General features: G+C 43.7%; 2 protein-coding genes across 4 annotated transcripts in view; both read right to left on the reverse strand.

Moving 5' to 3' along the window:
- Window positions 1–3432, reverse strand: part of TMPRSS7 (transmembrane serine protease 7) — a 69125-nt gene extending 65693 nt beyond the window's left edge. The window contains exon 1 of the mRNA XM_043510395.1: window positions 3356–3432. The gene's annotated coding sequence lies outside the window, so the exon portion shown is untranslated. The remainder of the gene's footprint in view (window positions 1–3355) is intronic.
- Window positions 3433–6828: 3396 nt separating this feature from the next.
- Window positions 6829–18690, reverse strand: TAGLN3 (transgelin 3). 3 transcript variants are annotated; one of them, XM_038417473.2, is made up of 5 exons: window positions 18567–18690; window positions 17905–18086; window positions 16833–17007; window positions 10130–10232; window positions 6829–7339 (listed from the first exon to the last, which is right to left on the reverse strand). In XM_038417473.2, exons 1-5 carry the CDS (start codon window positions 18622–18624, stop codon window positions 7198–7200), a joined length of 660 nt encoding a protein of 219 aa, XP_038273401.2. In that variant the 5' UTR covers window positions 18625–18690; the 3' UTR covers window positions 6829–7197. The 3 variants fall into 3 exon arrangements, with proteins under 3 accessions (XP_038273401.2, XP_038273420.1, XP_038273410.1); XM_038417492.2 differs by having other exon boundaries at window positions 18418–18626; XM_038417482.2 differs by having other exon boundaries at window positions 18449–18625.
- Between the last annotated feature and the right edge of the window lie 2146 nt (window positions 18691–20836).

Raw genomic sequence — 20836 nt, forward strand, 5'->3', positions numbered from 1 at the left:
CAAGTCTCAGAGCCTGGGTCAAGAGACTTTGGCTCATGAGTCTCATGCTGTGGTGCTACAGAGAGCCACATAGACAAGTAGGCTTGGAATCTGAAGCCCAGGGAGTTGGGTGGGTTTTAGAGCCCACACCCAAATGTCTGTACAGCTATCCTTAGCACTGTAGCCTGAGCCTGAATTCAGAGGCCTGGGCTCTGAGACTCACTGTCACAGGGGCTGGTTTGCCATGTAGACATACGACACAGAGGACCATACATTACTATCAGTTTTCTTGATTTCCCCCTATCTCTCTTCTAAACTAGTACCAAACACATTTATTTTTCCTTGGTCCAGATGCATTGCCCTCTCTGAGATACTTTCATGGCCCCATCACCACAGTACGTGTGCACCTCACCATCATTAACACATTTAAGCTCACAATTCCCCGTTAGGAAGTACACTTATCCTCATTGTACAGGTGTGAAGCTGAGGTACAGCAAGGCTAAGGCCCAGCTCCTCAAAGGCAGTGAGGCTCCTACTTTCCACCAAAGTCACTGGGAGTTAGGCGCCTAAATATCTGTGCAGGGCTGGACTGGCTTGCTTAGCATCACAGCAGAATTCTGTAGCAGAGCAGGGAATTGAACATGGGTTTGTCATGAGCCAATCTAGCATGCAAACCCTTGAGCCACTCTTCCTCTCATTCAGCCACTGATCATATCATCATCCTGGACATTAAACATCAAGGGGTGAAGTAAGAAATGTTGGTTATCAGTGACACCTATTTGAAAATGACAGGTTTCAGAGTAGCAGCCATGTTAGTCTGTATTCGCAAAAAGAAAAGGAGTACATGTGGCACCTTAGAGACTAACAAATTTATTTGAGCATAAGCTTTCGTGAGCTACAGCTCACTGCATTGGATGCATCTGATGAAGTAATGCATCCGATGAAGTGAGCTGTAGCTCACGAAAGCTTATGCTCAAATAAATTTGTTAGTCTCTAAGGTGCCACAAGTACTCCTTTTCTATTTGAAAATGTGCCACTAAAGCGAGTCACTGGGATACGTGTTCCTCTCTTTTTAGACCTTGGTAAGACATGAAAGCACAGAATAAAGACAGAAGACACTGCCTGTAATGTCAAAGATCTGACTTCTTCCAAGGTTTGAGCAGCTGGGCCTGGGCTCTCCATCAGTGAATGGTCACAGATCTTTCTCCAAACACTCCTTTCCATTTTAGTCTCATGTCAATATAACAGCTTCTGAGCCTTCACTTCCCCACAATCTCTCCCCTCAGGTAGGCCTGGTATGAGGGATTGTAGTATCAAAACACAGGGACACATCTGCGCCCGACAGAGAGAGAACTTCTCTCTGCTACACAATCTTGACTGAATACCACTACCCAATGGGAAGGAGCCTCACATTCTCTGCTCTGTGAAAAGGCCTCCCCCCGCCACTGACCTGATAACTCATATTATTATTTGCTTGTGTTACAGTAGCTCTCAGAGGCCACACTCAGTCTCAGGGCCCCATTGTGGCACAGAGCACAGTATAGACTCAAGCCCTTAGCCTGCAGTGAGCTTTATATGGGCAGGCCTCTGTTATGGATCCCTTTTGATAGGATTTACAGGGGCAGAATAGATGAGTAACATTTCTCCTAAAGAGAGTCATTCTATATAGATTTCATTAGAGATAAAGGTCACCTCTCTAACACCATTTATAAATCCATTAGGACTACAGACTCATTTATTTCTGCTGCTCTGAAGCAGCATTATATCTTTATTTTAAGGTCACACCTGCATGCATCACTGAAACAGTGCAAAGTGAAAAGAAAAGGAGGACTTGTGGCACCTTAGAGACTAACCAATTTATTAGAGCATAAGCTTTCGTGAGCTACAGCTCACTTCATCGGATGAAGTGAGCTGTAGCTCACGAAAGCTTATGCTCTAATAAATTGGTTAGTCTCTAAGGTGCCACAAGTCCTCCTTTTCTTTTTGCGAATACAGACTAACACGGCTGCTACTCTGAAACCAGTGCAAAGTGAGAGCTCAGAAATCTCTTTCTGGCTGAGTCCATTCCTCCCTTTTCATCCCCCGTTCAATGGTTAATAAATCCCCCTCCCTACATTACCTCTTGGTCTGCTATTTCTCAGGCTTAGTCACAGCTAATCAGTGATTTTTTCCAGGGATGGGTGTAGGGAAATTTAAAGAAAATCAGATAGTTGTTTTTTGTCTCGCCTGAGGGTGATCAATAGCTGGCATTTCCCCAGAAGTTGAGACAGGCATTGTGTTCTCTTTTTTGCTTTTCTAACTTGGTTTTAAACCATGCAAGGTGTTATTTATGTAACTTTGTGAGCTTTGTTAGGTTCGAAAGCATTAGTTAAAAGCATACTGTGCACAAGACGTGCCACAACCAACACTCTGCACCCTCACTCTCTAAATTTGGTGACCTTCAGTCTCAAACACAGATCCCAACTCAGGACAGTCTTGATGGTGCAGATACAATAGATTAATTTTCCTTAACAGTTTAGTTGGGCAGTGAGTGCTAGTGTTTGTATTTACTGGAGCAGGATAGCATGCTTGAACACATCCCCTTGGGGCACAGTATGACTTCACAGGCTAGCTACCCTCTTTCAGTTTTGCAATGATTTATTCACACCTGGGGACTGAGAATAGAATCCTTTTTTTGTGAGGGTCTCTTTTGTTGGGGACACCGGGCATGGCCACTAGGTAACTCAAGGGGACGGAAGACCACGCGTGTTGATGAAGCCCCCTCGCTCTAGGCCCAGATGGCCCCCCTTCCCTTTTCTGCTTGGAGACACTCACAGCAATCACTCTGAAAGTTTGCAACAGTGTATTGCAGGCGCAGACTGGCTGGAGCAAGATTAGGTCAAGCAGGACAGGAATGTTAGATAATGCTGAACAAACAACTCCAAATATGGGGGCATAGATGATAAGAGGAAAAAGGGGAACTGGCTGGTATACCGGATTGGCTATATGGATACTTAGGGCAGCTTGCTATTGGATAAGTATGCTAAAGAATGAATGTATAAAATATGTGTAACTGCTTGCACTGGTGTGCAGGATTTGAGATTGTTGTCTCCCTGTACCGCTTGAAGCTTCAAATAAACTTTTCTACTTCTCCACCCCGTTTTGATTATTGGGCGACGCACACCGGGCAACGAATCCAGCTGTTGCCTGCCTCGGGTTTCTGTGCCAGCAACACTTTTATTAACTCCTTTTACAGAGTAAAAAACCCCTCCTTGCTAGACCCCCAACTCCAACCCTTCTTCAGGCCCTGAGGTTAATACCAATAGGCATCTTCTCCCCCATTCAAAAGATGCTGGCTGTCCTCTCAGAGGTGAGTTAGCATGCAAAACATACTCACACTCCTCACATAGCGAATCCACAGCTCTACTCCTGGAGTTTAGTGATGCTTTAAGACTCAGTAGGCCTCCCCTAGCTTCTCTGCAGCTAGACCCTATTTTGTCAATCCCTGGAAGCAAGTCTTTCTAGAAGCCTCACCCTCCAATTGAACTCTGGTAACCTTGCATCAGTCCCAGGTGCTCATTAGCCAGTTAACTGCCTAAGCAGCTGGTTAACAGTTAATTGCTTACTGGTGGGCCAAAATAGATTTTTGTTTCCCTTCAAGAAGCCCAAAATGGGTACATTGGGCCTTAACTCCCTGAAAAGGCTAGCTAGCCTGTCACTGACTGACAGAACATGTGTGTGACTGTACACACACACACACACACACACACACACAGAGCTACCCTATAGGAACCTAAACTCACTCAGCACTTAAATTTTCACTGTAAAATTCCCTAGGTGCCTAAGTTTCTGCCTCTGGGCATGTATACAATGCTTCACTCTAGGCACCCAGACAGCTATTTCACAAAGAAGCCCCCATGTGAGCCACAAATTAGGTAAGTGTTCACCCATCTATCTTTCCTGTGGGGTCCAATCAGGTAGGCATGCTCAGAGCATGCCCACCGGGTCATGTACCATTCATGGTCTGGTTGGCAGAGATGGTGGTACCCACCCTATAACTTTTAGCTCAGTGGTGAGAGCACCAACCTGGGATGTGGGAGACCCAGGTTCCATTCGCCTCCTTCCCCCGCCCCATCCAATGGGGAGAAGGGATTTGAACAGGGGTCTCCCCTATCCCAGAAAAGTATGCTAACCACTAGGCTATGGGCTAGGCTGATGTGGGTTTCCTCTCCTGTTGAAGCTGTCCCAATGTATATAAATATTTAAACAGAAACTGGGCCAGGGAGTATGAGTGAGAATAATTTTGTAGCCTGGTTGTTATTGCACCCACCTATGAGATGGGAGACCCTGGCTTAGGCATCTAAGCTGCATGACTGCAGGAAAGAGATTCCTAGCTGTGGATCTCAAGCAAAGATAAACACCTTCCAGGAGCCTGGATTTAGGCACGGTCTGGAAGCAGACCGGGTGCAGATCGTGCAGCTGGCCAACGGTGAAGGGGCAGGGGGGTCGGTTGGATCCAGGGGGCAGGGACCTGATGAAAAGGTCCGGAGGGCCTCGGGTGGAGGATGGGCGGGGTGCACCCTCGTGCAACACCCAGTCGAGGTAAACCCGAGCAACGGGCAGCAAAGCGGCCCTCACCTCCTTAAGTACATGCCGGGGAGTATGAGGCCTGGAGAGCCCCATGCGCTGAGCAAGCATCAGGGGATCCAGCCAGTCTCCCCGGTCATAGTCCAGGATGTCTACGAGGGGGACTCCGCCACCTGCACACGGAGCTGGGGGTTGTGTAGCAGGGGCTCCACAAGGAGATCTGCCCTCACGGTGGCCGCCACAGACCTGGTTGCTGAGAACAGTTTCCAGGTCCGGAGGAGATCCTGGAAGGCAGATATATTAGCCCCAGGTTAAGTAGGTCCCTTTTCCCTGGGTAAGGTAATAGGGAAGGTTCCAGAACAATCAGGAATTTTCTGGAAACAATTAAGGCAGACAGGCTGATTAAAACATCTGCAGCCAATCAAGAAGCTGCCAGAATCAATTAAGACAGGCTAGCGAATCAGGGCACCGGAGTTTAAAAAGCTCACTTCAGTTTGTGGTGTGTGTGTGGGGAGCTGGGAGCAAGAGGCACAAGAAGCTGAGAGTGAGAAGGTGTACTACTGGAGGACTGAGAAGTACAAGCATTATCAGACATCAGAAGGAAGATCTTGTGGTGAGAATAAAGAAGGTGTTGGAAGGAGGCCATGGGGAAGTAGCCCAGGGAGTTGTAGCTGTGGCACAAAGTAGAGGATGGGCCCAGTTTCCCTCCATCCCCCCAACTTCCTACTTGATATCAGAGGAGTTGACCTAGACTGTGGATTCCACCAGGGGGGAAGGTCTCTGGCCTGTTCTCTGATCCACTAGGTGGATCAGCAGACACTGTGGGGATTGTTCTTCTTCCTTTTCCCCATGCTGGCCAGTGATGAGGCAAACTGAGTGAATGGCAGATTTGAGCCACGAAAGTGGCCAAACTGAGGGCTGCCGTGAACCTCTGAGGTGAGCAAATCCCCCAATAAGCACAGGATCCACCAAGGCAGAGGAGGAACTTTGTCATAATCCACACAACACACATACACCCCATCCAGCACAATAGGGCCCACATTGCTGCAGTAATATTCAAATCAATAATAAAGCACTTTCCAGCATTAGTTGGTTAGGCCTTAATTGCAGCACCCTTACGGAGACCGGGAAATCTCATTCGCTCATTTTATGGAGGAGGAAACTGAAGTATAGAGTGGTTGAGAGACTTGCCCTGTGTCCCTGAAGGAGCCAGTCTCCCTCAAGATTAGAGACCAGTACCATGTTTAATCCACTAACTCAGGGTGGCCAACCTGTGGATCTTGAGACACATGTGGCTCTCAGAAGTTAATATGCAGCTCATTGTACAGGCACCGACTCCGGGGCTGGAGCCATAGGCACCTACTTTCCAATGTGCCGGGGGGTGCTCACTGCTCAACCCCTGGCTCTGCCACTGGCCCTGTGCCCACTCCACCCCTTCCTGCCCCCTCCCCTGAGCCTGCCGTGACCTCGCTCCTCTCCCTCCTCTGCCAGAACCTCCTACATGCCTTGAAATAGCTGATCTGGAGATGTGGGGAGGGAGGGGGAGGCACTGATGGGTGGGGCTGCCAGTGAGCAGGAGGTGCTTGGAGCGGGGGCAGGGAGGAGCTGATGTGGGGCTGCTGATGTATTGCTGTGGTTCTTTGGCAATGTACATTGGTAAATTCTGGCTCCTTCTCAGGCTCAGGTTGGCCACCCCTGCACTAAATTATCAACTCACATGTGGCCACAAGCAAGTCCCCTCCTTCTGTTTCCTTCTCTATACAAGGAATGCATTAGTTACTTACTCCTCTAAGGTACACCTATCTTGGACCCTCAGTGCATTCCATTAACTGGAACTAATTGGCTTTGTCACTGGAGAGGTGTGGGAAAGAATTCAGTTCACAACAGACTTCTAGCATTTGTCAGACCATTGACGTTATAAGCAAAAATTCAGGCCTAGTGCAGCTCCATTGCAATCCCACCACCTTACTTCAGGAGCTGAATTTGGCTCCAGCTTTGAGTTCGCCCCCGGTTGAAGCTTCAGAAGTAACTCGGCCGTGGAGAAGCAGGGTCACAGATGCAGCAGCAGTATCGTGGGGAATGCCGTTCTGTGCACATGCAGTTTCCAGCAAGCACTTTCTGCATGTTGCACAGCAAAGAGATAGAGGAGCTGGTCAACTAGCCAGCTCACTCCTGGGGGTTCCTGGCACCAAAGTGCTACACGTGGCAGAGGGGTTCATGTAACCTCACTCCTCAGGCAACTTGTGTTGGGAGTTGTGGGCTTTAAAGATTCAGTCTAAAGGATTTTTAAATGTCTTTATTTTTAGAAGATCAAACAATATTGTCACTGATCTGAAGGATGAGGTTACTTGTTGAGATACAAGATTGAGTTTTGTAAGACTCAAATGCCGAAGGTAACAATTCGCAAATAAATAAATACAGAAAACCAGAGTCTTTGCATAGTTCAGAAGTGAACAGTAGGGGGCAGCAGTGTGCAGGGTGAATTGGCACGCAACACACACATCCATGTTCTTAGTCAAAATGTTGCAGCTGGAAAAAAAAAATCCTAAAAAGGGCAAACTATTCAAAAACATGTTTTAGGCTGAAAGGGAGCTAGCTATGTGTTTGTAATCAGATCATGCCATAGAATGCGTGTTCTCGACAGACAGCCATTTACATAATCTGCCTCGGCATCCCATAGCCTGTCATGCCGGACTGCGATGCACCTTTGTTGCTACCCATCTGAAGGCCTATGACATTCTGTCCCCGACGAAGCTGTTCTTCCGAAAACCCTCGCCGATTCTGCTGTGCTTTCCTGTCCAGACACAAAAGAAATATAGGATCAACCTGATTACGCCTACATGATTTTAAAAGGCTTCAGGGCTCTGAAATTGACCCTTCACAAGTGTTCTCTCTGCACTGCAATACTTTATTCTTTATTTCAGCTTCCCATGGGCTACACAACACGGGCAGCCTAACTGCTTTTCTGCACTGCACACCGTGATGTACATGCCAGCCAAGGCCATACCAACACTTTGCACCAGTATTGTGCCATTCATTCTAGACTCCCCAAGTGCGTACAAATATGCTGACTCCCACAACACCCTGGGAGGTAAAATACTTGTATTATGATGTATGACACAGTCATGAGAAGGTTAAGTTGTGTAAGGCTATGGCATCCAGAAGCAGCTAGCAACAGTGTCCTGGCCTCAGGGTATGATCAATGAGACGGTGTCTGTGATGGAACATAATCTGGTATCCAGCTGGAGCACCAGTGTAAATTGGGAGTCATTCCATGCAAGTCAATGGAGCTATTCCTGAGTTATACCCACATAAATGACAGCAAAATTTGGCTCCATTACTTCGAATGCAGCAATTATACCTATTTTAGAGATAAGGCAGCTGTGACAGAGAAATTAAGTGACTGGCTGAAGTTCACAGAATGAGTTAATGGCAGCACTAAGGACTAGAACCCAGGAGTCCTAATTCCCCATTACCACTAGACAAACCCTTGCGGTAATGACAGTCCCTATCTTTTAGCAAAATCTATGTACCATTGCTGCCTTCCCCTGATCCCAAAGCGCTTTACGTGAATGTATTTCAGTAGAACCCAAAGATGTCTGTCTCTTCTAATACAGCTTCTAATACAGCCATGAGTACACAGCGGTAGTTATGGCAAAGGCATTAAGGCTTTGGGCTCTGCTGTTAGATCTCAGGTTGTGGGTAATTTAAATGTGCATTCAGCTTAGATGGGTTTCTTGCTTATGTACCTGTGGGGAGGGGGAAAAGTCATTTAAAAAAGGGACAGAAACCAGTATAAAAGGGCTTGAAATGATACCAGCTGACATATAGCTATATAGGCCACAAGACAGAACAGTGTCACAAATAGAGTCTAGCCTTCACAAGCAAAACTATGATCTCACCCAGGCAGGGAACCCACCTGCTTCTATTCATCCTGCAGGTCAGGTAACCCTGCAATGTTGCATTATCCTGTTTTCATGTATGATCACAACCACCAGCATACTGTCACATCAAAATCCTCCACCAGGAGGCTGCAGTGTTTGGAATCAATTCAGGGCTTTCCAAGGGCTGGATCCTTGAAGGGGCTGCGCACTATGGCCCGCAATGCTTGTAAGTACATGGTCAACTGTTTGGCTGGATTTGGCTGACGGTGCTAGGCAGATTGCAGGAGGCAGCCCCAATTTCTCATGAGACTCATAGACTTTAAGAATAGAAGGGACCATCATGATCATCTAGCCTTTCTGACCTCCTGCACATTGCAGGCCACAGAACCTTGCAGAAAAGTGGAAAAGATCTAGGAAAAATCAGCCATGTCCTGTGGTTTTTCAGAATGGATGGCCCTTGCTCATTTTCACTTATTTACAATTATAAAAGGGCTCATGAGTTCCTACCCTAGACTCTGGGCACCCTCCTATCACTTAGTTAACAATTAACAGAAATCAGATAAACGACTCTCTTCCCACAAAACATTGCTCTTCAAGGAGGGGTGCAAGCCTAGCCTAGACCTATTGAAAAACCAGCCATATTTTCATTTTCTCTCTCTTTCTTTTCCAGAACCTGAAAAGCAAGCTTACTATCTACAATGCCATCTAGAGAGGATTTCTCCCCTCCCTATTTTTATAAATTTTCCCAGCACTTAATTCTAACAGGGATTTGTTTGCTCTTTGTTTTATTTTAATTAAAACCTTGGGAACCAATTCCTCCTTTTATTTTGATTCCTCTTTTATTAATCATGTCAGGCAGGTATCTCTGGATAATTTGTTCATTGGCTACAGAAAGTTGAAATGTGATTGTTAATAAAGACAGCCAAACTGTGAATGAGATAGAAGACACCAAAGGGGATCAGGCATGTTAATAACAGCTGAGTACAGCTACAGTTTATATTACTTAGCATTATTCCCACCATCATATGCACTTCCATGCCCTAGGTGTGCTGCGTTTGGCATTAAGTGGTCAGATGGATAACAAGATCTACTGCTGCTTTTCATTCAGGGTGCTTGATTGAAATATGAGAAATATACATGCTTCTGCTGTCACCAAGGTTTTACTTTTGTTCAGCTCCATTAGGCCTGATTCTCCATTACCTTGCACTTCACTCCAGTGCAAACTGAGTATAAAAAGCCACTATGCTGACCTGGTTCCATTTTACTCCTGACACAAATGACTATACAAAGTGTAAGGCAATAAAGCATCAATGACTTCTAAGGAATTATCAGCGCTGGCGAGTGAGAGAAAATCGGACCTTGAATATCTATGGCTTTGTCCAGATATGAAAGTTCAACCAGTTTAACTTAAATGAGTTTTTAAATCTGTACAAATCCCTATGTGGACACTCTTATTTCAAGTTAAACCAGGCTTTATTCACTTCAGCTTAATTCAATTAAGGACTAGTCTGAAACCTGGTCTACCACTAAAACTTAAGAGGACCTAGGTACCTCACTCAGGACTGAAAAATTTCCAGGACATTTTGGGAAGACTGATCAGTCCCCAGTTAGTTTCCTAAATCCATTTGGTGCTTAAAGGCAGACAGTATTACCACCATCCAACGGCACTTAGCTGTGGGAGGTTTTGCTTGGCAGTTCACCTGTGAAACCAGGAGGGATCCCCTCTGTAACATCCATCATCCTTGGTGACAGCCAAGCTGCCTAAAGACATTAGGGTTCTCTGCACAGCAGCCATGTCCTTCCCTAAAAAGCCAGATATTGAAAATCATTAAAAAAATCTGCTTCTGAAGTAGATGATCTCAGGATAGCAACACTGTTTTCCCACCATCATTTAGTATCTTCAGAGGTTTCCACCCAACATATTAATTAAACCCTTCAATGCCACTGATGAGCATAATCCCTGTTTTGCAGATGGTGAAACTGAGGCAGAGATGTTGACTGATTTGTTGAAGACCATGAGAGGAGTATAAAGCAAAGATTAGCATTCAGAAGTTCCTGCTTCCCAGTCCCATATTTATTTTGATACTGTAACAAAGTAACAGATAAGAGTTTAAAATCCTGTGTGCCTTTAAGAGGCAGGTTCCATTATAAAAACCCATCCCTGCTTCAAGGGAGATTGCTCAAGCACAGAAACATTAGCTGGGTTCAGGAACTTCTGCTTTAGAGATATCACTTAATACAAAAAGTTGAGAGTAAGAAATCAAGAACCATAAGTAATAGATGTGTGCCTAGCAGACAGCAATGGCATTGACAACTGCATTGTGCTCTATTATTATGATTTTATTATCATAGCACCAGTTAGCACATGACACGTTAATACGCACTAATGCACTGTATAAAAAGCCTCATTTTCCCCATCTGTAAAATGGGGATAATGATGCTTACTCAACTTTCTGAAGAGCCTGGAGATTCCTGGGCAAGAACCCTCTGTTAAGAGAGCATATTTCCATCCCTTAGGAACTACTATGCCTTAATTCTCACCAATTTTTGCCCAAGTACCCATCCACTACTTCTGTGAATCCCTTTAACGGCTCCCTATATTGTGCTATATCAAATTCAAGCTCCTTGTCTTTACTTTCATGACTCTGTATCACCTCATGTCTATCTTCTTCCTTCATCTTCCTCTCTGTCCTACTCCCAGTGTTATTCTTGACTTAGTTCTCCCCCTTCATCTCTGTCATGTTCCCACTTTCTCCCATGCCGCCCCTGCACCTGGAACAGTCTCCCACTCCCTGTCCACAAAGGGCCAGATTTTCAAGGGAGCTACATAGGCACCAAATCAAAGGCCAGTTTTTTCAACAGAGCTCAGCATTCCAGCTGCTTGATGTTTTTTCACCAACACATTTTCTAACAAAAAAATGGCTCTTCAACAAACAGTTTTCCCTTTTAGTCAGCATTTTACAGTTCTGCCCCCCACCCTCAAAATTTGCTCCTTCTACCTTTAGTCTCTCTTTCTCTCCCACCTCCCCCACTTTCGTGTGTGTGTGTGCGTGTGTCAGAGAGAGAAAGGAAAAAGGAAGAGAGAGGGAAAAACCAAATTATCTTTTACTTTCCATTTAGTAAAAAAAAAATAAAAAATGCTGTGAAAAAAATAAAACAAAAAACCTTTTTTCCATTTCATTTTTAAAAAATCACAGAAATCATATAGCAAATTTACCCACATTGGGTGCTGGGCACTTGAAAAAGCTTTCCCCATGTGCCCTGTCTTTTCTCTTCCTCACATCCCATTTCTACTATGATTCCTTCCTACCTTCTTCTCCACCCCAGTTCTTCCCTGCAGCTTCTTTCCTGAATAACATTAGGCCTTGTCTGTCTTTGACTGTAAACTCTTCAGAATGGGGAATGTATGATTTAATCTACACCTGAATATTATAAAACATCATGTATCTAGCATCATAAATTGATATAATGAAAAAAAGATTGCTAAACTATACCTATTTCCAACCATTGCTAAGGAAGCCATTGCAAAGCAGTGTGTGTATTCTACATTTCCCTGGCAACATACAGATTAAATTAAGGTATATGACGTACACAAACCTTCAGACACAAAGCATTTGGACTGTTTATGATGAGTAAGATCCCTTAGCTCAACGTATTTAGCAGCTTCCAACGGTGTTGAATTATTGTTGAATAATATTGCCCATTTAAGTTTATTTTAGAGTCCTGCAAATCCACAGATATCTGCATTTGCAGATGAGGTTGTATTTTTACCATTTTTGCAGATCAAGGATTGGATACCAGAAGCTGGGAGTGGGCAACAAGGGATGGATCATTCAATGACTGCCTGTTCTGTTCCTTCCCTCTGAAGCACCTGGCATTGGCCACAGTCAGGAGATAGGATACTGAGATAGATGGACCATTGGTCTGACCAAGTATGGCTGTTCTTTTGTGGATCCAAATATTTGTATCCGTACAGGACTCTAACAGTAAGATAGGATGCTGGGGCAGGTGCAGATGCAGATATATATATAAAAGGTGGAGTGCAGATTGTGGGTCGGATACAAATTAATTATTGGGGATGCAGATCAGATGCGGATCCAAGTTTTTGTATCCTCACAGGGTTCCAGGAATTTTATTCACAGCTAATTTTCTCATAAAATAATTGCCAACCAGTGAGCACCTTTACCACAAACTGAAGCAGCTTTGCTCCTTGCTTAATATAGGGCAGTCTAAGAGGCTGATATAACGTATGCACACACAGAGCATGGCATGAGGTTTTAGCATTCTGGGCCCCCTAAGGTAGCAGATGTACCATATGCTGTAGCAGATGCTAAATATAATGTTGCCCATGTGACACCTCCCCTGGAGCAAGCACCACCGTGGTTGAGCAGAGAAGCAGGGATGGGAAGAAAAGTTGAAACTGAATGAGCTGGATGATGCTGGCAATTTTGAAAATAAAAGACCGGTAGCAAAACGTCATGATGAGCCTGCCTGAGCCATCTGTAGCCTCCCCTGCATCTAGCATTCCGCTTCAGCAGGCTGCCACCAAAGCCCTGCTTTAAATAGCAGTGGGGAGTGGGAGAAGTGACACTGGAGAAACAGATGGGGTAGAGGATGATTGTCACAGAATGAAACAAAGCAGCAGTCAAGACTGGAATCTGAGCTACCTCCCCGATAAGCGTGTGAAGCCTGATGGAGAACACAGGTGATGCGAGCAAAGATGTAATTCTGTGTGGAGACCGAACATTGCTGTGGAAAGAGGGCAAATACAAAAAGATACAAGTAGATTAGGAAAGGCTGACAAGAAGAAGGATGAAAGCAGGAGGCCACACCACAGAGGAATGATGGGCATCTCTTGCTGTCTGACAGTCAGACTGGAGCATCATAGTGAAGAAAGATGTGAGAAGATGTATATTTGGGATGGAAGAACAAGTCAAAATAAGACCTGATCAGACCCAAAATGCAAGTCATTCTGCATTCTCAGCCTCCCCTCAAGCCAAACTCAACAACTCAAGACTTTAAGATGCAGAAAAGTTTAGTTAAAAATCTCTCTTAGGCCCCACACCACATTTGAGACTCCACCACAGGGTCTTACCTGTCTCCCCCAACCTTCTTTTGCCTCTCCTGAATCATGACAATACCACTGGCAGCATCTTTTCTAGGCCCCGCTGCCATTTCTTCTCAACCTGAAATGCCCTTGTGCAATGCACACTGATACCTATGGGACAGCCTGGCCTAGCAGAAAAGCTGGGCACTACCAGTGCTAGAAAGAGGACCTCTAACTTGTCCCGAAGAGGAGTTGTTGGAAGGAGTCCCTTCTCCTTGAGACAAACCTATCCAGAACTCCCTGGGCCTTCACACCAAGTGTTACTATGGGACCTGTGGGATCAGCCTCAGGGGGAGAGAGGGACTATTTTGGAGGGGATCACTGAACCAGAGTCCTCAAAAATTTAGATAAAGATCCAAAGCGGCATCTCTGAACTCTTTGGAGTTGGCTTATTACTGATTTAAGCTACCCAGAAATATACTAGGGGAATGCACTGAAAGGGAGCACGTAGGGTAATCAGGATGTTTGGGAACATAGTGCAGAAAAGCTTCCTGGACCAACACATGCAAGTAAGAAAAGTACTAGAGGGAAAGCAAGGCTTTACCTTGGTTGAAGCAGCAGCCCTGGGTGAAGGAGCCACAGAGGTGAAGTTGGGTGCAGGCTGGTCTACTGTGTTTGAAACAGCCTACCAAGCAGCGTGTGTGGGGGTGTATTTTTGGCTTTCGGTTTTCAAGAACCTTGCAGCAAAAGCTGTTGAAAAAATGTTAATGGCAAAAGGGGCTGTTTATCTGGCCATCCGCCTTTGTCTTTGGTTTAGACAACTCAGAGGATAGCTGCCTCTCAACAGAAAATAGGGTTCACGCTCCTACTGCAGAGGACAACCTGGCAATCTTTTCTGGTATGTGAGATGATACAAATAGGAAGTGAATGTTGGACTTACACACACTCATCTCCTCCATCCTCTGAATTGCAGCATCATTTCAATTTTCTAACTCTTCCCAAGCAAGAGCCTCAACAGTGAAATAACAGGGGTGCCTGAAGTCCCATCTATGGCGAAGGGGAAGACATTATGTAGGACCCAAGACTGGGATAACAAGGGGCGTTTCATTTCAGGACTGAGATGCATTGGAAGAAGTGTGAGGGTGCCAGGACAGGAAAATAAAGGCTGCAGAAGAGGGTTAAGATGCACTGCAATTGCTGCATGAGGAAAGATTGCGTTGTGCCTGCCCACACTAGGTTTGGCTTCATCCAACACAGCTAAATCCACACTTTCATGCATCAAATAAATAAATAAATAAATAAATAGCCAAAATCTTGGGAGAAAGTAATTAGTGCAAAAGAAAAGCAAAGTGTATGTGTGGGGGGGAGGGATTGATTATCTTTATGAACTATTCCCTACAACTGAAGTCCTTTTCTTAGGAAGAACCAAGCTGATGCAGTTTTACGTGCATACAGTTAAATCACTACTGGACACGAAATGCTGCCAAAACACCATCTGAAGTGGGCTAATACTGAAAACAGATTGAGCAAGAACACACACAATAAACTTCCCTTGCAGTAGCTTACTAGACGGTGGAATCTTTTTCCAGGGCAAGAGGAAGGTCATTTACTTCAGTCATTTAAAATGAGTAGATCCCCAATGCACAGTTAACCCAAGTGACCAGCATCCGAGTCTGAGCACCTGGCTTAGCCTTGCCCGGGGGTGAGCATTCCCACAGCAAAGCTATACCTGCAGTTCTGTGTTGCCACTGTTTCCACTCTCGCTGGTGCGTGTTGTGGGGCATAGCCCATGGTGGGGAAGGATAGCTCAGTGGTTTGAGCATTGGCCTGCTTAACCCAGGGTTGTGAGTTCAATCATTGAGGGGGCCATTTAGGAATCTGCAGCAAAAATTGGGGATTGGCCCTGCTTTGAGCAGGGGGTTGGACTAGATGACCTACTGAGGTCCCTTCCAACTCCGATATTCTATTCTATGAACATATGCAGTTTGTTGCGCTGAGATGCTCTAGGATTCTTTCCCAGTCCATTGCATGAGAACTTATCTGTCGTTTGGGAGCATGGGGGGGAGGGGATTGTGGGAAGGCAGTGGAGGATTATCAGCATGCAAGTGATTTTGTCTGCATCCTCACTGCAAAGCGGGTGGGTTCCAGTCTGAGTGAAAGTAAGCTCAGGTTCTAACCCACACTACCCCTGGCTGGGCTTCAAAGCATCTCCAGTCCCAGGATGCACAGGTTTTTGTGTGGGTAGGGGAGAGATTGGGCTAAACCGTGAGCCCAGGGGAACTGTGCAATGAAGATACACCCTAGATTCGACAAAACTCCAGAGAACAAATGGTAAGGAACAACCCTGCAATAGGGTCCTCCATTCAGCCTCCCCTCTTATTCCAGTGAGCGACCATCTACAGCCGATCATTTCCCCCATCCATTGTTTTGTTCTCTCTGTAGCTCCCTTTCACCCCCTCCCCCTAAATCTCAACTCCTGTCTTCAACGACGCTAAGGCCATCTCTACGTCAAACCCTTGCACTGCGCTCTACCATGTGGCGTTAGCGATGCCCCAGAGCACATGGCAGGAGCACTAAAAGTGATGGATCACCACATAGGAGGTAAAAGGCAGAAAATACAAATAGCCTTTCAGAAAGAATCAGAGGTCCATGGGGAAATAATATAGACCCCCTTCTCGTTCCTATGTGGAATGGCATAAATCTTCACAGACCTGAGCTATTGCAAACTCACGGGGGCGTTCTCATGTTTTAGCTGAATGTTTCCATGGTGATCTTTTTAAAGAGACTTTAATGCTGGTAAAAAATGTTGGGTAGACAACTCTGGAAACCTAACCCTCCTATATGTCAGTGGTGATTTTTGGTTTTAGCTAGTCAAGATTAATATAAAAGACTTCATACAAACTGAAAAAATCATATGTCTCTTTCTCTGTTTGGGGTAGTGATTTTTGTGACCCAATTTTACAGCTAAAATTTAAGCCTCACTTTTAATTTGAAACATTCAATAAAGGCTTGTCACAGGAAAATAGAGTTTTTCATATTTGTTATTAGGAGCTGTTGGCTTGGAAATAAGTGGCATGGGGGAACAGTTTGTTTTATTACCTTTATGCCTGTCACAGTGATGGCTTTTGGGTAACACATTAACTTGAAAAGATTCCATTATGTCCTTAGGGTAATATAAATCCCTTGGAGGAGATAATGCACCACCAAAAAAGAATGGTAATGAGGTAAAGCAAACAGAAGCAAAAGATAATTACATTAGAGATTTTTTCCTTAGCCAAAATGCACCATTAGTGGAGATCAAAGCAAAGTAGAATAAAGACTGTGAGCTCATTTTCAATATCATCATTTTTTTTTACCTTCCCATAAATCCACTGTCTGGAAAATATCTGTTGTTCTTACTCCATAGATTTCAGCAGCTTTTAAGAATTGAGAAATTTGTTCCATCTGCTTGAAAGCCATTTTTGATTCAGAGATCTTTGGAATGGGTTCTTTTCCCTTTGGATGTAAACTGTTTATTAACTTGCACAACAGCTAAGAGATAAAAATAGAAACAAAAGTTTTAAAAAAATCAATTAGTTCCAGATCACTAAAGCAGAAGGTAATTTCTGTGTGTTGGATTATGCTGTGTGAAGCTCTGACATGGGTAGAATCTCTCAGAGAAATCATTTCTTAAAAAAAAAAAAAAAAAAAAAAAAAAAAAAGATAGAAAACCACCACTAGTATCAATCTAGTGTATTAAAGTGCTATCAAATGTTTTATTAAATGACACCGATAACCTGATCAAATATGCATTGATCTACTGCAAGAAATAAAACAATTATTTACTAGAGGTTATGTAACAATTGACAGTAGTGGGAGAAAAAAGGAAAACAAAGCACTATCAATTGAAATATTGTTAAAGTACCATTGGCAGAGATTCAATAATTAGCCAGAAGCCAAGTCTTACTGCCCTGTGCAAACAGCAACATTTGTGTGTTTATTTGATAAACCAATGGAATACAACATAATAGCTCTAGAATTATTCCCAAGGAGAAAGCACTAGGACATAATCAAATGCACCAGTCTGTATGTATTACACACACAAACAGCAACACTTTTATTTTCTTCGCAAAAAAGTACAAACCTGATTGTAAAAGCAAGTCTCTTGTTACTCTATGAGAAATTATAGTGAAGGAATGAGTCAACATACATATCTAACATACATATCCCAATACACTAGCAGAAAAATTATTCTGAAATAGCAAAAATGTCCTGATCAGAAGGAAATCAGTAATAGTTCAGTCAATATTAGTATATAGTTGAAAATAACCCATGACCTCAGTTCAATGCAGTCAGATGAAAATACACAGTTAGGGTATAGATGTTAATAGACTAAGATGCATTGTACACATATAAATAATGCTTATATGAAATTAGATCAACACTTACCGTTCCATCCATTAGCCATTTCTGAAAATTTTGCCTTCCAGGAGGTGGATGCTCTATCTTTTCACCACTCTGTATAATAATCCAATCCACTAGCTTGTTCTCTAATTCCAGGTCATATTTCTGTTCAATCTTTTCCTGCACTTCTCGGCTTAAACCATAGCTCGGTCCTCTGTTAGCCATCTCTGGAACAAAAATACCAATTGTTTATTTATAGGGTTCTGATAACACTGATTTAAGTATATACACCAGCCCAAATCTATACATCAATGCAGATCGACTACCAAAAATCAAAACAAAAGCAGGCGTTGGTTTTAATTGTTTTGCAAGGGCAAAAATTTTTTAAAAAAAATAAATCATTTTTCCACAGCCAAACAACAGCAAAAATCAAATTACAGTTTAAATTAAAATAGATTGTCAGTGAGATTTCTGCTATAGCAACAAAGAGATTCTAATAGAGTTTCAGATCAGTGTCATCACTGCCAGCAAATCCAGAAGTACTTTAAAATTGCCTACATAATACTTGCTAATAACAAGAAGACTATACATGGGAACTCAAGGGATCCTTTCAGAGATGCAATCGGGGTGTGAGGTTTAGAAATCCAGAGACCATCGAATGGAAAAGCACTGAGAAATTTAAGAAGAGATGAAGACTGCTGCGATACCCTGCTGCTGCAGCATCGTGATTTGAAGAACAGTGTATTGATTTGATTTTCCTTGCATATGAGGAGGGTCAAAGCAGGGGCGTTGCTAAGAGCCATTGAAAGGCCTGCCTACTCAGCACAGTCAAGGAGGTATCTAATCTGCAGTCTGCTTAAGTGCCAACTTCCCCTGCTCGGTTTTGTTCACTTTCCTGGTCCAGTTCTATTTTACTTCGGTTCGTCCATTGAACCCAGCATCAGAGTAACTGAGCTCCCTAGAGTTAAAAATACTTACAGGAGGACTTGGTTGGTTGGTATCATTTCATTATCCAAATGTAACAGGAACCAATAGATATTGGAAAATGTGGAAAGTTTTTTTCTCCCTGCTCTGCATCCTGTGTGCTATCATCATTGGAGAGCGAAAGAACAAAACCAAAACTCAGGCTGGAGAGTACTAAGTGTAAGTACTAACAAGGATATAATTAGGGGTGGTGAATAAAATTAAACAAAAGAGAGATTGATTAGGCAGACTAAAGCAAGTCTTCCTAGCAGCAAGATGTATTAGGCTGTCAAATAGTCTTCCAAGGAAAAAGCTAGAAGCCCCATCACTTGCGACATTAAAAACATGACTGGACTAAAAATGAACAAATGTGCTGTAGAGAACAAGGACCAGATCCTCAGAGTGTGGGAGTCAGCATGGCTCTGTTGAGCTCTAAGAGATCTATGCCAATTTACGCTAGCTGAGGACCTGACCCTAACACTGCAGTAGCAGGGCGGGAGCACTAGATAACCCGAGATAGGGTGTTTTTTGGTCTAACTGGTATGATTTTAGGGTTTATAAACCAAAATTCTTTTGATTCTTTCTCAAATTACACCAAATTTCATCACACATCTTTTTGTCCTTGCTCTGAATCCATCCTGCTGTAATATGGGCCCTTTTAGACACATGAACTCTGAATGCAAGTGGTTTGTAAAGTCCCAATGTGGATTCAGCATCATCAAGTCTTTTCCAGTGAAACTGTATATTATTTCTTTTTACAGTTCCTTGTATGTCTAGCACATGATTCTCTCCTTTTCATTTCCTTCAGATTCTGAAGCTCTCAGATTTATATTGCTCAGGACACCCGCAGACTTAACCAGATGCAGTAGATGAAAAATTTAATAGATGACCTCATTCATTCTTCTCCAAAGCATTGCATTTAGTGCTTTCTGTTTTGTGCAGTGGTAAATTTAAAACCAATGAAATATATTCTTACATAATTCAGCTGTTCCAGAGAATGCGTTACATGACAAGGCTATTATTCAGGTCCTTTCCATTTCATGCTGCCTCAGGTGCACAGAAGTGATCAGCTACAGAAAACAAGAACAAAGACCTCAAACCACGCCTTAAGAAGGTGGGGAAAAGAAACTGCAGCAGTAGCACAGAAAAAGGAAGAGCAGCATGTGAATTTGGTTGCCTTTACATAAAGGCAATGGGTATGGGCCGTATCATTCACTGTTTAGCCTACTCCTGCTTAAGGGACAGGAAATTCAGGGCTTGAACTTGCTTGGAATCCTTCCATTAAAAGATGTGCATATATCACTGGGCTCTCTGTGGCAGTAGCAGGAGGATCAGTACCCGCTATCAGTGGGCTCCACAGAAGCTGTGTGCCAATGCACCAATGCCAAGCAGCCTTTTGGCTTTGAGGCAGCACAAAGCTCACAGGCTGCGCACCAACATATTCCCTCCCACCCGCCACCCTACCTCCCCAAGCCTGCTCTCAAAGGGGTAGTCCACACTGTAGAAGAGGAGGAGTGCGCTGGAGCATTCATATTGATTGTTAATAAGTCTTGGGCCAAAGGGGAAGTTTCAGAGGACTGGAAGAAAGCAAATGTTGTGGCAGTAATTAAAAATAATTACTTGTGTTGTACTTGGGACAACAGCGAGCTAAGGCAAAATAATGGCTAAGAGGAGACTTGCTTAATAAAGAATTAGAGGATAATATCGGTGATATTAATCAACACGATTGATTTATGGGACAAACACATTTTGTCAAACTAATCAGACTTTTTAAAAATGAGATTACAAGTTTGGTCGATAAAGGTAGGAGTGTTGATGTAATAGACTTTTGTAAGACATTTGACTTGGTATCGCACAACATTTGATTAAGAAACTAGAATGATACAAAATCAACACCGCACGTTGCGGATTAAAAAGTGGCTAACTGATAGGTCTCAAACTGTAACTGTAAGCAGGGAATCATCATCAAGCACTTGTTTATAGTGTGGACTTTCTTGGCCCTGTGTTATTCAAT

This window comes from Dermochelys coriacea, chromosome 1, assembly GCF_009764565.3.
Source record: "Dermochelys coriacea isolate rDerCor1 chromosome 1, rDerCor1.pri.v4, whole genome shotgun sequence".
Classification (NCBI taxonomy): Eukaryota; Metazoa; Chordata; order Testudines; family Dermochelyidae; genus Dermochelys; species Dermochelys coriacea.